We start from the raw sequence: 15,452 nt of genomic DNA, 5'->3' as shown, positions 1-15,452 counted from the left end.
GCACATGAACGAGAATTAAATAACGTAACCTTAAATATAAAACCACAATATGAACAAACATGGAAAGAAAACCAAAGGAAAGACATGTAACATTACCCTTTGTTCTTGACGTGGGCATTCTTTAAGTGGATGTAGCTGGATGGAAAAATCCCCTTTAGTCAAGAAGATAAACAGGTTAATGAGAATGCTCCGAGAGTCATTTGCTCCCCGTTGTAATTAGCATTTAACAGCGGCGGATGTGAAAACAACGCACATAATCAATACAGGGTTAAGAGTGTTTGTGGAAAAAACAGAGGAAAATGGAGGGAACAGAAGGATAAAGGCAAGCAGCAATGACATTTAGTAGACAAGCAAAGGTTTTAAAAAGCTGTTTGTGTGTGCGCACGTGCTGTTTGACGCTAATAAACTGCAAGATGCCCCCACTGACTTGGGGAAGATCAAAGTAGTAATGCAGTAAATGCAAAACACAAACACACACTTGACTCCTCAGTTGGCTCTTATTATAATATATTATTCTGCACATGAGTTTTTAAAAGTCGTAAAAAATATCAGACTGACTGCACGCACCACTCTTCTTTTGTTGGGAAGTTGGGATGTCATCGCCCCCAGTGATATAGTTTGAGTATATCTCAAGTTAGGTTTTGACTTTTTGGGAAGTGGTGGTAATAAAAAAATGAATCATTATGACTTATGAATCTAATTTCCACAATCTGCGCACAGGTGGTTTTATGGTAGATCATTCATGCGATTGGTGGTGGCTGAAAGTTATTTAACATCTTGTCAGATTTGGATTCATTTATATTCAATTGCACTTAATAATTTAAAAAAGTAGATTAAATTAAAATAGAGAAACAAAGTTCTGGGTTATCTTGATATCATCTCTTGGCATGTATTAAAAAAAACTATATATTCCTCTTTCTCTAGGTTTGTTTCAGCCCAGTTCCTGAAAAAAAGTCTTGCCATTCAGCACTCATCCTAAAACACCTCCAGGTACTTAACCGGGCAGTTATTTTCAAGTATTACCTAAATTAACTTAATTTAACAGTTAGCAGGGCAGTAAAACATGATGTATAAAAATCAACCCCCCACCTTTTTTCTTTTCTTTTCTTTTTTTTTTTAATGCTTACAAAGTTTGCTGACTTTGCTCATTTCAGGATTATTTGACTGTTACGTTTGTCTCTTACATCGTATCTAATCAGTGCAACGGCTAGGTTTACACAGAGAAATTTTTGGGGGATAGTTGGGACATTTATCCTACGACCATCATGTTTGTCATGATTTGTAACAGAGTTTCTCTCTCATACATTACTGTGCAAAAGTCTTGAGCCACCCCTGATTTCTTTATATATTGCAAGGAAAATGGGTAACAGGTACAGCGATTTATTGTAAAATGTCCAAATATATATGGAAATACAGCATATACGCAAAAATCAAAAAGCTTATTGTTTCAAAATATTTAAAATCAATATTTGGTATGGCCACCTTTAGTCTTCAACACGGCCTAAACTCTCTTAGTCAAGCTTTCTTTTCATTTCTTTACGTAGTCTTCAGGAATAGTTCTCCAAGCTTCCTGATGGACATTGGTGGGATGTTGTTGGATGTTGGCTTCATTTTGTATAATTTTCTGTCAACATGATCCCACACTCTGGGATCTCCAGGAGTCCAATCCATGACTAATGATGTTCCATTGTGTGTTTTTACTGCATTACTACATGCATTTACTGTATACTGCATTCCACTGAGATTGTTTCTGATGAGGCTTCAGCAAAGAGTAGCTGGATCAATTGAAAGGTCAGACGCATCTCTCAGGTCCTGTGTCACATCTTTGCTGGAATTCTTCCTCGTTCTTAGAGACGTGACTTTCAGTTCTGTTCATCTGCTGTAGCCTTTTTTAGGCCTTGTCACTTCTTCTTTTTTCCTCAAATTCTTTAAGAACACCTGACCATGTCAAGAAATGCCAAGTATGCAGCTAACAGTTCCATAGTAATCACTTGGGCTTTTTCTTCAACTAAAGAAACAGCAACAACCTAGACAACTACAGCCTGTTAGCAACCAAGTGACTAAAGATACAGTTTTGTTGCTAAGTTGTTTGTTATTTGCAGACTCAACACTGATTCATCCCTTGGGTTAGGTGCCTTTTTTATGTTTCAGTGATTCATAGATTAGTGACGAGTGGCTCAACAAAAAAACGATTCCTCTGAAGATGGTTAGGTACAAGGACTGGAAGGTGAAAATCAGTGAAAAAACAGCACCTTCAGAAATCCTGGAGAACTATTGCTTAAGTTCACCTTTAAAATTATTTTTATAGCTCAAGACTTTTGCACACTTCTAGACATTTCCTGGCTAACATCAGTGTACTTGTGTATCAGCAGCATGTCTGTTCGTAGTGAAAGAGAAACCTCTCCTCCGCTGTTGTTTAAGTGTGCACACAAACAGGTGTTTCCACTTGTCTGAGTAGGTCTGGCTGATTATAACTCTGACGTTGGGTGGAGCACTAGAGAAAATCACATAGTGTCACCAAACTATTTGCAGGGCTGCAAAGAGCAATTTTCAAAGTAGGGAACCTGACAAGTCATACGACGAAAAGACAGGTGTTCCTGCTTACATCTGTCATCTCAGCTAGTGAAAGTGCTAGTTTTCGCTAACAATGACAGTTCCAAGAGACTCTTTCAATTCAATGCATGACACCAGCTAATACACAGAGAGGGAATCAGGTTTAGTGAGAGCATAAGTAGGCAAGGCGAGAAAAACAATATCATGGAAAGGTTTGCTCACCTTCACATTTGGGTTCTTCAGGATGAATCCTCTGTACCATCCTGGAGGGAGAGAGAGAGAGAGAGAGAGAGAGAGCACTACTTTAACTTTACAGCCGTTACTGTGAATATTACACATTTAAGTGGAAAAGAAAATTAATTACTGTATATCTATTAAGAGCAGAGTAAAGAGATGTATGTGCAAGAAGGAAGTTGTATAGTCCCCTTCCCTGTTACAATATCTCACAACAAAGCCATTAAGCCTGTGGTTTACTAAGTTTCATGTGAAAATGCATACTCGGGTTATCAGTATAGTTTTGACAATATTATTGTCAATGAAAAGACTTCCTCATAAACTTGTTATTATAGGCAAAGCAACAAAACTTCTCTTCTTCGTATTCTGTGACTGGAATCTAAAGCAACCAGAGCACCATTAGGTAAAATGTTTTGAATTCTCACACAGCGACTGGGGACAGAACCCTGAATATTTTCACCATTTTTCTGTATCACTCCATTACAAATAATGGGCTGAAGGTGAACTAGCATTTTCCATATACTTTGTTAGGCACTGGATTCTTTGGTTCTATCTGGGCTCAAAGTGCTCTGCAACACCGTTTTTTCAATACTTATACCAGACGCCCTCTTTTCTAATCTTTATCGAAACTGGCATGCATGATATTCATGTCTCTTAAAAGCCAAATAAGCCCTTTAAAAGCCAGTCACCATCACTGCCAGTCAAACTTAAGAGTGGCCACATTCTTAAGAAATTTCATCTATATTTCGCCACACAAGAAGCAAACATGTTTTTCCTATCAGCATTTACGCTCGTGGTTTTGACGTTTCTGACTATGATCTGACACACTGCTCGGCTTCCTTGTTACTTTGCAGGTATAGATTTTGAGATTTTATGTGTTAAGGCACACCACTCAAAAGCAGTGAGGTACAGAGGAATGTATTTCTTAGCAACCCGTGTTTGCAGTGACCACAGGTTAATGCACAGCCGAATACAGGAGGAAACCTGCAACACACAAAGCCGCTGAAAAGCACTATAAATATCAGTTTGCCTTGTCATAACAAAGGTTGAAGAAAAAAAATACAAAGCAAAGACAGGGGAAAAAAAAATGTGGTTTAGCATTTGCTCACACTCTACTCTCAGCTCAAGCCAAATTAGTACATACTTGATGCTTTTGCAAATCCCAACACTGATAGAAACAATCTAATACATTCAAATTTGCAGAGGCTTTGAGCTGATGGTCTTTTCCAGACTGACAATTTAAGCTCATTCCAACCATTTTAAGTCCTGCCAGATAAGAGCATTAACTAAATAGTTCAAATGTAAATGTATTAGATTATTATAATCATATTATATTATTTGGTTTTGCCAAAGCATCTGTAACCTAGGCAGTATTTTCTACCTCATTTGTTACAGGAATTCATAGAGTTGTAATTTTTATCTTTGTTTATTAGCAAAGGTTAGGCTGTGTTCATTGCAAGGCTTAATATCAACAAATCAGGAAATACATCTGCAACAGATTAGTATGTATTAAGTGGTTAATGTTTTTAATCTGTAATACCAACATACAACATAGTATTATTTCAGGGTGGGCACATAAAGACAAGGAATTAACCAAGCTAACATTTTTTTTTTTTAAATTACAAACGCTGTCACTCAGTAATTTTAGTAATTGTTGCTAATATCACAACAATTAATACTATAAGCAGACTATACAATGCTAATTCTGTAACAGTGTTAAAACCACAACAACCATGTGTTGTTAACATCAGTGTTCCAGTCACCTATTTTGCCAAGTTAGCAAAAAGCTGAAAGAGTAAAAAGCTAAAATCAGCAGAGATTCAGCATGATAGCTTAACATAAAGGTTAACCCTTTAAATAGATTGTCATAATAGCTATAGAAAAATGATATGTCTGAAGATAGAGGATAATGTTTACTGCACTTTAAAATAGTTTGTAATTAACAGCGCAAGAAAAAAAAAGGATGAAATAGCTTAACGTAATACCCTGAAAAATATAGCTAATGATAGCCCAACTAAAGCTAACCGAAATCTTATGCTAAACGGTTTCTATTTCCTATCTAAAAGTAACATTAAAAATGGTAAAATAGACAAAAAAGAAATTAACGATATTTCACATCAATATTCACTTTTATTTGAACAGAGTAACAAAAAAATGTTAAAATTGAGGTGAAATGAAAAGCTAGGGACATGCTAAGTGGCAAAGTCTAGGAAGGTGCACAGCTTATCTGACAAGGTTGTGGGGGGACGTCTGAAAGAGCAGTGTGGAAAACCATCATTTAAAATCATAGTTTATATAGTGTGCGCTCACTGCTGTCAGTAACTTACAAAATAAAGAGCCATCAAAGGACAAAGTCAAAAATCAATTACTGAGGCGGAGAATTTTCAGACAGGAGCCGCATTTCAGTAAAGACACGTCCAGTGTGTAAGCTCCTGTGTTTTGAAGTGTCAACAGTATCACCATGAGGCAGGGCCATTAGTCTGCCTCCTCTGCTGTCAGCAGTCTGCCTCTCAGCCTCTGTGCTGCTGGCTGGATTTTGATTTAGTTCTTCCCTTCTGGGCCAAGCATTCCACTGGCTGTGCTATTGTCTACTTCCTTTGGGTCTCTTACCACAATATCACATCCCTCTGGCTGGCAAGTTTCAAGATAGACTGACTTGCTGTCTTTCAGTATGTGTGTGTGTTTGCGTGTGTGTCCACCAAACAGGAAGTGTGACAGTTTGTGTCAAGTGCACGCTCCGGAAGAAACATATTTGTGTACGGTTGCTTATTGGTGTTAATGAAAGCGTAGCATTGCTGTGAAATGACTCGACATTGTTCTGGGATTTGAAATGGGGATAGGACAGAAAGGAAAGTGCTGAAAGAAAAAAAAACAACTAAAAACATATTAGCATCCACAGAAAGAGAGAGAGAGTACAAAAAATTCATGTAGAGGAGAAAAGCAGACAGTGTGGGCAGGAAGGCAGGAGGAGCAGCCAGCTTGTGGTGCAGGAAACAGTAGCAAACATGAATTTCCACAGGTCCTCTTCACAGACAACTTGGTGCTCATTTTGTGCACATACCACATCACAACACCCCTAAAGAGGACATGCAACAAGTGTAATGTTGCCCCCATGGGAGCTTTCAGTGTAGGCACATACTGAAACACCCACATGCATGTAGGTTTTTATGCCAAACAATGTGCATGTATCCGGACAGCTTTGTGGTTGCATTTATAAATATTCGGATGACAGTCTGTGCGTGACTCTACTAACTGTTTATGGTTGATTTGGTAAAGGGCTGCTTTTATTTATCTGTTGAATGAAAAAACAGAAGTGTTCCTAACTACTCAAGTTTCAAATTCAGGAAAGGAAATCCGTTTCCTTTCTAAATTTTCGCAGAGCGAGCAGCTAATTTGAATGTAGCCTCCACATAGGAAGTGTATAAAACGAGCACCATACCTTCACATTTCTCCAGGATTTGCACCGTGTCTCCAATTTCCAGCGGGAGGCCATGCTGGATGGTCCCTCTGAAACTGGCCAGCACTGCAGCAAAAGAGGCAGAAGAGTAGAGTTAGAAAGAGAGTGTAGGAAACAAACAGACAAAAAATAATGGGACAACTTAAAAAAATAAAAAAAATGAAAACAACAGAGAGAGAGAAGATACGATCAATAATCTGTGTAGGTGAAATAAAATCAAAGCTTATGAAATACCTCTCCATTTCTGCACAAACTCATAACACAAACACTCAAAACAGAGTTACATAAATCCATTCTGTTCCACAGAGGACGTTTTTTGTTTTTTTTTTATTTTCAATGACTCGTATTTTAAGGAAAAAACTTTCCACACACAATAGCAAAAACAGAAAAGACTTTCGTACAGAAATGCACCGTTCTTTCTAAGTGCATTTACACTTTTAACACTTTAAATGGCGACGCCTTTGAGGACAAAAGCCTTACTCTGTTTCTGCCAGTAGCTCATAAGATGAATGGAATGTCAACTAGACAAAGTGTTTTGGTGTTTTTCAAGTGGTTTTTGGATATTAACAATGATAACAGGCATTATACTGTAAAGCTGGCATTCTATGAAGCAATGTAATTTTTCAATAAGAAGCTGCTGTTATATAATACTGTAGCTGTACTGTAAAATAACTGTTTACTTATGACGAGATCTAGCTGCCAGTATTTTACTCTAATTTAACCCTCTTGGGTCCAAGGTATAATTGGCCGTTTTTGACTACTTTTGATTTTACCTCTATATTTCTCCTTTAAAAGCTGTTTATCTTGCCTTGTTTGGTATCATTATTTTCAGCGCAACCTCATATCTGAAATTGGAGTTGTTTTTTCATTTTGACATACTATATTAGCACAATTGAACTAAATTCAGACAAAAATCTGAGTAGAAAAAAGTTATATTTTTTTCTGTAAAAACCACAAACATGTTTAACAAATCATTTTCATAACTTGAAATGCAAATAGAAATTGTACATTTCTAAAAATTATGCACATGTTTTGCAAACAATAAAGTTATATGGTACTATCTACCTAGAAATGCAGCCAAGGCCTCAGGTGTTTTTTATATAACCATTTAAATCTATTTACAGAACAATCAGGTATGTTTGCTAGCACCGTCTCTAGAAAACGCAGTTTTTAACCATTTCTTCCCGTTGTAAATGTTGCGTGTATTTTTTTTCCATAACTCTGGTTTTACGTGGCCTATCCACACAATTTAAAAACTGCTATATAGCTTGAAGTCTGCACTTTCGACCCAAGTTGAAATGGAGACTCTGGGTCGCTGCATCTTGTTGCTGTGTCATTTTAAATTGGTCATGTGATTTTGATGCGCCGGCGCATCCGTCGACCTCAGAGAGTTAACAAGGAAATGCTTCGTAAGAACAGGCAGAACAATGTACAGACTACGTCTTATTATTTAATCCTAAACAGTCGTGATTAATCCAAGCTCTTGCCTTCCTTTTCAATCGGCACTGACTGCTAGCCAGCACACATACAGCACAGGTGCTAAAATAACCTACATTCAGGGTGACAGATGGCACTTTTCACCTTCTTTGGTATGTTTCTCTAGCAACTATATTCCATTTTTTGCGTGTTCTCCTAGCCCAAATTAGCATCACAACTGACAGTAAATGATGACAGCACCTTGCTAACCTAATGACATAGCAGGCAGGAGCATTAGCTGATCTCTGCCTTTTCTAAATATGGTCTTGATAAAAATTTAACACATTATCTGCCAAAATGCCAAACTTGAGGGTTTAAACCCCCATGGCTCTGTCAATCTTTTAGATACAGTCTATGACAGACATGTCACCAGAACTGATGCTTACAATACCATTCGAGACCAAAATTCTAAAAATGCCACAGTACTTGGCCTCGTCTGTGCCAAAGCTACAATTCTTCTGGACCTGACTATAATTATTCTAGTCTACGCTTACATGCTGAAAAAGAAAGATCCCCACAAGCACAGTGAAAACTACAGATGGAAGGTGGTAACTAGTGCAGCTGCAGAATAGCTTCACCCTCTCTTGTTAACTGAACAGCAGTAAGTTTCAGGCTTTTCCCCTCCCTTTTCTTTTGGTAAACGGTGGTATCAAACTACACATCAACAATTGCATAATTCTGCTGTTTTTGGTACCAATAACTTAACTTCTGGTATCATGACATCCCTAGTCAATCATAGTTGAAGTAAAGTCAATTTAAGAGCCATATGACAAATTTTACACATGAAAGGCACAATCTGTCTATGCCCGTGTGCCTGCATGTAGGAATCAGGAATTACCCTTAAATTGGTAGCGTGTGGAAAATGACATTTCAACATCAAACACTGGAGAGATGTCTTAATACAGGTTTTGAGAAAATGTCATGAGAAAGCCTGCCATCTAAAAGGATAGCAGGTCAAGTAGGTACGGACAGAGTGATGCTGAAGGTCTATTAGAACTAAGCGCTGCTTTGTAACTGTGAGTGTTTCAGCAAAATGTCTCAGCTGACAATACTGCAATCATCTCTTAAAAATAGCACAGAGTCCTGCTGACTCGCTCACTGAAACCAAACACACACACACACACACACGCACAATGAATTAACCCGCACTCTTAAACTTGCATGTACCCAAAAATATGTCAGCCGCTTCACACTGATATTCATGCAAACACAGACTTGCAAATGTTGCCAGATCCACCAGGGTGCAAGCTTAATGCTGCAAAGTCACAGCCAGCAAATTTACACAAGCGGCCTATTCAAACAGCAACGTATGCATGTAGACATAGGCTCACAGAGACACCCATTCATACAAGGTCATGCACATGTAAAACTGGGATATCCAATGGAAACATAACAAGAGTCCTTGCCATGTAGAAAGGCTTCCGCCTTGAGCTCAAGCGAGGACGAGAATTTCATTTCTTCTGGCTGCAGGGCTTATTCGGTATACCTGAACGCAGCATCCAAACAGCGCAGAGAGAATTCCCTTAGTTGCAGAGGGATTATATTTAATCCAAGACAATTTAAAGAAGCAAGCACTTGTACAGGAGTACAAAGACGCAGTGGTCACAGTTCATGGACTGCAGACCACACAGGGATGCTGCAGCTAAGGATAAATTCAATTGCCGTTCAGTAAAATTCAAGCTGGCTTCCCGCTGGTTATGGCCCAATAATTTCATTTTACTTTTCCCCCCCAAGTAGTACATTAATAAGCATGCAAAGCAAACCGACTGTGGTGTAACTGTTTATGATATTCTGATTTTTCTTTTTGAAAAGATGCACTAATAGCCCTCTTGCAGTGGGAGACAAAAATCTATTAAAGCCTCCTTATTCCTTGCAGCTGTAAGGATATTTTCATGATCAGAAAAAAAGCATCATGAACTTTACTAATAACTAAGCTACAAATCAGAGGCTGACTGTCAGAGGTGTTATATTTTTTTTTTCCTTTTTAGGGGTGGAGTGTTTTTTTCCTCCTCTTTCTCTAGGAGAATAGCCCACTGCTGAAGAGAGGATTCAGCAGAATTACTCATCCACCCACTCTCTCACGTTGACACTGAGACCAAGTCTGCAGTCGAAATTAAAATTCTGGGCCGTCTGTAACTCTGTTCACGTGTGTGCTTCTGCGTGTCCTTCGTATTTTATGTTGAAGCATCGCCAACTCTTTGTTATTCCCCAAGCCTCAGAAAGGCTCTTTACATGGGATTTGTCACAAGTGCACATCTGACTTTGTTATTCGTTCAAAGCACACGAACACACACGCACGCACGCACGCACGCACGCACACACACACACACACACACGTGAGGAGATGCCTGATAGTTTCTACTTTTTGTAATTCATTCAAAGCCCAATCACTCAGGCGCACACACACACAAGCACACACAGACGAATCACAGCAAACACACTTACACTCACAAAGTGTGCCCAATACATGAATTATCCAAGTGACTTTCCCAGCTGCATTAAGCTAAATTATTCAGTTTCAAGTCACCATTTTTTCTTTTTTTTTCTGCTGTGAAATGAAAGCTTCCCACCTGCCGATCCACAAGCCAGCTGCTTGTCTGTCCGTTCATCTCTAACTGCCTGCCATCAGTCCGACTACCTGTCTGTCAGCCGTCCAGGCTGGCTAACTGCCAAATGATGAGATGAGACAGGGAAGGTGTTCACTCTGGAGGGAATTGATTTTGTTGTTGTTTTTATCCCATGTGCTGGGATTGTGGGACATGTTCCGTTACGCCAGAGGAAGAGAACAGTAAGTACAAATGGGGGAAAGATGCCATTAATGGCTGTTCCACCACACTGCTGCCACAAAGCACAAAAACATTCAAAGCAAGTGGAAAACTCTATAAACTGTCCAATGTACGCACACGCCACACACGCGTCCAAGCGGATGCCACTGGTCCACGAATATCCTATTGCATAAACTGAACAAAAAACAGACCTGCAGATGCTCAGATTTGGCATCAACAAACACACACACACACACACACACACACACACACACACACACACACACACACACACACACACACACACTTTCTGTCAACTGAACCTGTTAGATCCAGTTTCCAGATGGCCTGCAATGACTAGCTTTTCAGCCACAAAAAGGCAAAGTCTTAAACTTTCTGACACACGCACACATACTCTGTTTGATTCTCTGTGACACTGGTCCACCGGGTCATGGTGGGGACACTGCTATTTTTGCAAAGACTGTCTTTCTTAAACCAGACATTACAATAGGATGGCAGCCTGGAAGAGCCATTTACCCATGAAAAAACAAGTTTATTGCCAGTTTACACCAGAGACAGAAAAAGACTGGCTGACAGACAGGTAGCCGTACTGATGGAGACACACAAGGGGAAAGAGAGCAGATATAGAAACCAAAGTAAGAGCAGCCAGTGTGTTATTTGGTCCTAACAGAGCTAGCATGGCTCAGGCATAACAGTATGCCCACCTGCCTAATACTGTGTTAGCCTTCCTTTTGGTGCTAAAACAGCCCTGATCTGTTGAGGTGTAGACTCCACTAGACCCCTGTGGCCACTTTGATTGACAGGTGTGCTAACATGAAAAACTGTCGCCAGCAGCTGTCAACTATATCGCGCCCCTACGTCCCCAGTCACACGGCATAGAGAACAGTTGGCGACCTCGATGGAGATCAACTTTCAGCATTTTGCCCAAGGATACTTTCCTTAGCACTGTTGCCGCACAGCAAGAAGGTCCTGAGTTCAATTCCACCATCAGGCCGGGGTCTTTCTGTGTGGAGTTTGCATGTTCTCCCCGTGTTTGCGTGGGTTCTCTCCGGGTACTCCGGCTTCCTCCCACCATCCAAAGACATGCAGCTTGTGGGGATAGGTTAATTGATTAATCCAAATTGTCACTAGGTGTGAATGTGCGAGAGAATGTGAGTGTGAATGGTTGTCTGTCCCTATGTGTTAGCCCTGCGACAGACTGGCGACCTGTCCAGGGTGTACCCCGCCTTTCGTCCTATGACAGCTGGGATAGGCTCCAGCGCCCCCCGCGACCCTGAAAAGGATAAGCGGAAGCGAATGGATGGATGGATGGATGGATACTTTCCTATGCAGACTGGAGCAGACTGGAGCAGCCAAGGATCGAAGCACCAATCACAAGGAAATATTTGGTGCAGCACCGTGTAAACCTTTGTAATCAGTTTCACCCAGAGACAATAAGCCTCGAGGAACCACTCAGAGAATACTCTGACCAGTTAGAATATTTTCCTTTGTGACTGGTGGTTTCCAGGTCATTTGGATATAACCTTGGAATAAGGTCAAAGTCCAAGTTTGCTAAAGTCAAAACTTAGAAAGTGCTTTATAAAAGCAGAGTTTAAACAGGGGCAGCATGATGCTCAGCACCATCACCTTATATAACTGGTGGCCTTCTGCATGCTCTCCCTCTAGCTGCGTGGGTCCTCTCAGGCTACTCTGGCTTCCTCCCACAGTCCAAAACCATGTGTATGGTGATTCTAAATGTGTGAATGTGAGCATGAATAGCTGCTGTTTGTCTCTCGGTTAGCCCTAGTCAAAAAAAGGTGTAACTCACCTCCACCCGACCAAAGTCAAAACCTCATCTTTGATTTATTGAAATACCTTTGAGCCTTTTTAACTCCCCAAGTAATGTTTTTTTTTATTGTACGCTAATACAAGTTATCCTAGGGTGACAGTGATCCTGTCCATAGGGCAACAAGACTCACTAATAGATTTGAAGAGTAAGAAAATGAAGTGAGCTTTCGGACCAGGAAGACAACGCTCTCCAACATCATCAAAAACCTAAATGAAGGAACTTCTGGAATATGATGCTTAATCCTGCAGGGACCAGCTGGATTCAGCGTCAGTGCACTTTGCAGCTGTTCTTGTCACACCTTTGTGGACCGTCACCTTGCCCTTTCATATCCGTTTCCATTTCTAGTTTGAAAGTGCATTCTGCTGAGTAAGTTGAGATCCCTGGAAAGCCTACTGTCTTGGATTAAGCTTACACGTGTTTCAGGCTGCCACTTGGAGTCGAGGCCTGTCAAAGCACATTACATTTGGTTCTCCTGTCACTCTGTTTAAGCTCCTTAGAAGAACAAATACCACCACGGGCCTCAAGCAGAAACTCCAGCACTCAAGTTACACAAGTTACAAGTTTGTTTATTTTTTTTAATTTAAATGTATTCTGTCTGCAATAAAGTGTGATGCTCCATTACAGAGATTTTACCATTAAAGTAGAAAAACAGTTATTTCCTGTCTCGGAGCCCACAGCTTTTACGAGCTGTTTACACTAAATCTCATGGCAAATTTCACTCAAAGCACCCGTTGATGTGCTTTTTAACCTAATTAGCCTGACCCTTTCTTCTCTCTGACTGATCCGACAACGATTCACATGCATAATCCACTCCCACATGTTAATTATACAGCATTTATATCATTAATATGCTAATTTGACAACACACAAACTGGTGGCAGTCAATCGGTCTCCACCACTGCCAAATGTAATGTCATGAATATTTAATTTTTCGTGTGGGAATATATGTGAGTGTTGTGAATCCCGCACAGACACACATGCAACGGCATATTTGTGAGGAAATACTATGATTCTTTTTTTTGTTTTGTTAATTAGGTTAATGGGTTGATGCTGAAGAAGGGGAGAATAACCATATCACTGTTTCTTACACGTCAAATACGTTTAGAAAAGTACAGAACTGAAAGCCAGCTGCATCAATAAACGCCTGTAGTTCCTCATGATGCAAGCTCGCCATTTTGCATGTCCACTCCAACAATTTAAGACATCCAGAAGTGCGTTTGCCAAACCAAAAGTAATCTTTATTTCCAGCAATGTGACTAAAACATTCCAATTCAAACCAGAACCAGCTCAGCTATGTTTCGCCTTAGCCAAATCCTTGCACACTGCGTTCCAACTCATAGACCTCATGCATTTATCTTTCTATGTGGTCAATTAAAAAAAACAAAACAACATTTTTCAAAAGCTACAAATGCATCCCCTTCTTGCTGTGCTTGTCCAACACATCAAGGATTAAAAGCAGCGTAAGAGAAACCATGGTTAGCGACGCTCAAGGAGACTCCAACACACGGCGACAGGATTATACGAAGTGTAGTTGCAGTCACAACTCGCACCGGTGTGACAGTAAAAGTGGTGCCAGACAGGTTTAGTGGGAGACAGGGAGAAAAGGCTGTGGATGTGCACAGTCTGCAAAAAAAAAAAAAAAAAAAAAGATGTCTTCAAATTCTGAGAAGTGGCACTGTGCATTTTAAAGGAGGGGGAATCAACAACAGAAAGTATCAGCATTGAGAAGACTTTGAATGGGATTCAACTTGGCAGCTGTGCACCCACAGACAACACACACACACGCACGAATGCACGCAGACGTAGAGGTCTGATAGGCAGCACAGACAAAAACCAGGGCAGCAGAATCACCCAGGAGGAACGGCTTTCATTCAGCCTCACCTCATTGCCGGACACCAGTTTCCTTTCGCTGCCATTGTGCATTTGGAGATAGCGACCTAACCGCTGTCACAATACTACTCACTAGCAACAATAACCCTTTGCTCAGATTACGCTGCTGGAGCCAGAGCTTTCAAAGTGCACTCGTTTGAGGAATGCTATTACTTTTTATGTTTTTTGTTGGGGTTTCTTTAAAAGCCAGTGCAGCTCGGAGCTCGATGACGTGGAATAAATGCACAATGTTGCGCTTACAGTATCTGATGCATGCAGGAAAGAACTCAAAAATAAAGCTGAGCAGAAAAGAGATACAGCCATTTCTTAAAAATAGAAGGTGTCTGTAAACTTGTAAGAGCTCCTGCTGCTTTGCTTCTGTATTGCTTCAAGCATGATTAGCAAAGAACAGCCTCGTGTAAACACACCATCACAGAGACACGCACAACATCGTTTGGCAATTTACACATATTAAACAGGCATATTTAACAAGGAAAAAGCTGAAAACACTTTTTTTGTGTCCCCCCCCATCAGTGTGATCATCACCTTAGGTAATGCCAGTTTTTGCCCCAGACATGAAAGCAAGGAGCAACCAAAGTGACATTCAATCTGTCCTGAGCAGGAGAAATCACAAATGACTCAGATTAAAATGAAATGGGTCAGTGCGCTAAAACCTCACCTCATTCCCAGGCATTAATCTGACTCTGTGTGTGTGTCTGTGTCTCTGCATCTGTGTGTGAGGCTTCAAAGCTGGCTAAGAGCATGCATTAGATAGCCCACTGATGCCAAAGTGGAAATGAGATGATCATTAAAATCATTTAGGAAAGCTTTATCTCAGCTGCACAAATGTGTGATTTCCCCTCACTTTTCTACCATTTACCATTGGATGATGACATAATTAGTCTTGTTTCTAGTCACTCTGATGCCTAAATATCACTTCTCTGTATACAGTACTGTGCAAAAAAATGCAATTTTTCTTGGAAGATGTGAAATAGAAACAGCAATTTATTGAAACATCCAAAAATACATAGAAATGCTAGATTTTTCTGAATACCAGTGAATATCACATCCTGCCTAATATTGTGTTGGTCTCCTTTTTGCTGCTAAAACAGCCCTGACCCATCATGAACATCATTAGACCAGTGAAGGTGTGCTGTGGCATCTGCACCGAGATATTAGCAACAGATCCATCAAATCCTGTAAGTTGCAAGTTGGAGCCTTCATAGACTGGACATGTTTGTCCAGCACA

At 40.2% G+C, this 15,452-nt stretch overlaps 1 protein-coding gene across 4 annotated transcripts in view; it reads right to left on the bottom strand.

Annotated features, from left to right (window-relative positions):
• Window positions 1-15,452, bottom strand: part of dock4b (dedicator of cytokinesis 4b) — a 142,482-nt gene that overhangs the window by 99,690 nt on the left and 27,340 nt on the right. For all 4 annotated transcript variants that reach the window (XM_014409623.4, XM_014409626.4, XM_014409624.4 and 1 more), the window contains exons 2-4: window positions 6,227-6,310; window positions 2,776-2,816; window positions 97-152 (exon numbers count right to left, since the gene is read on the bottom strand). In XM_014409623.4, the coding sequence (XP_014265109.2) occupies window positions 97-152; window positions 2,776-2,816; window positions 6,227-6,310 (181 nt within the window). The remainder of the gene's footprint in view (window positions 1-96; window positions 153-2,775; window positions 2,817-6,226; window positions 6,311-15,452) is intronic.

This window comes from Maylandia zebra, linkage group LG17 (genome assembly GCF_041146795.1).
Source record: "Maylandia zebra isolate NMK-2024a linkage group LG17, Mzebra_GT3a, whole genome shotgun sequence".
Classification (NCBI taxonomy): Eukaryota; Metazoa; Chordata; class Actinopteri; order Cichliformes; family Cichlidae; genus Maylandia; species Maylandia zebra.
The sequence above is the reverse complement of the archived record's forward strand: the minus strand, read 5'-3'. Positions and strand labels throughout refer to the sequence as shown.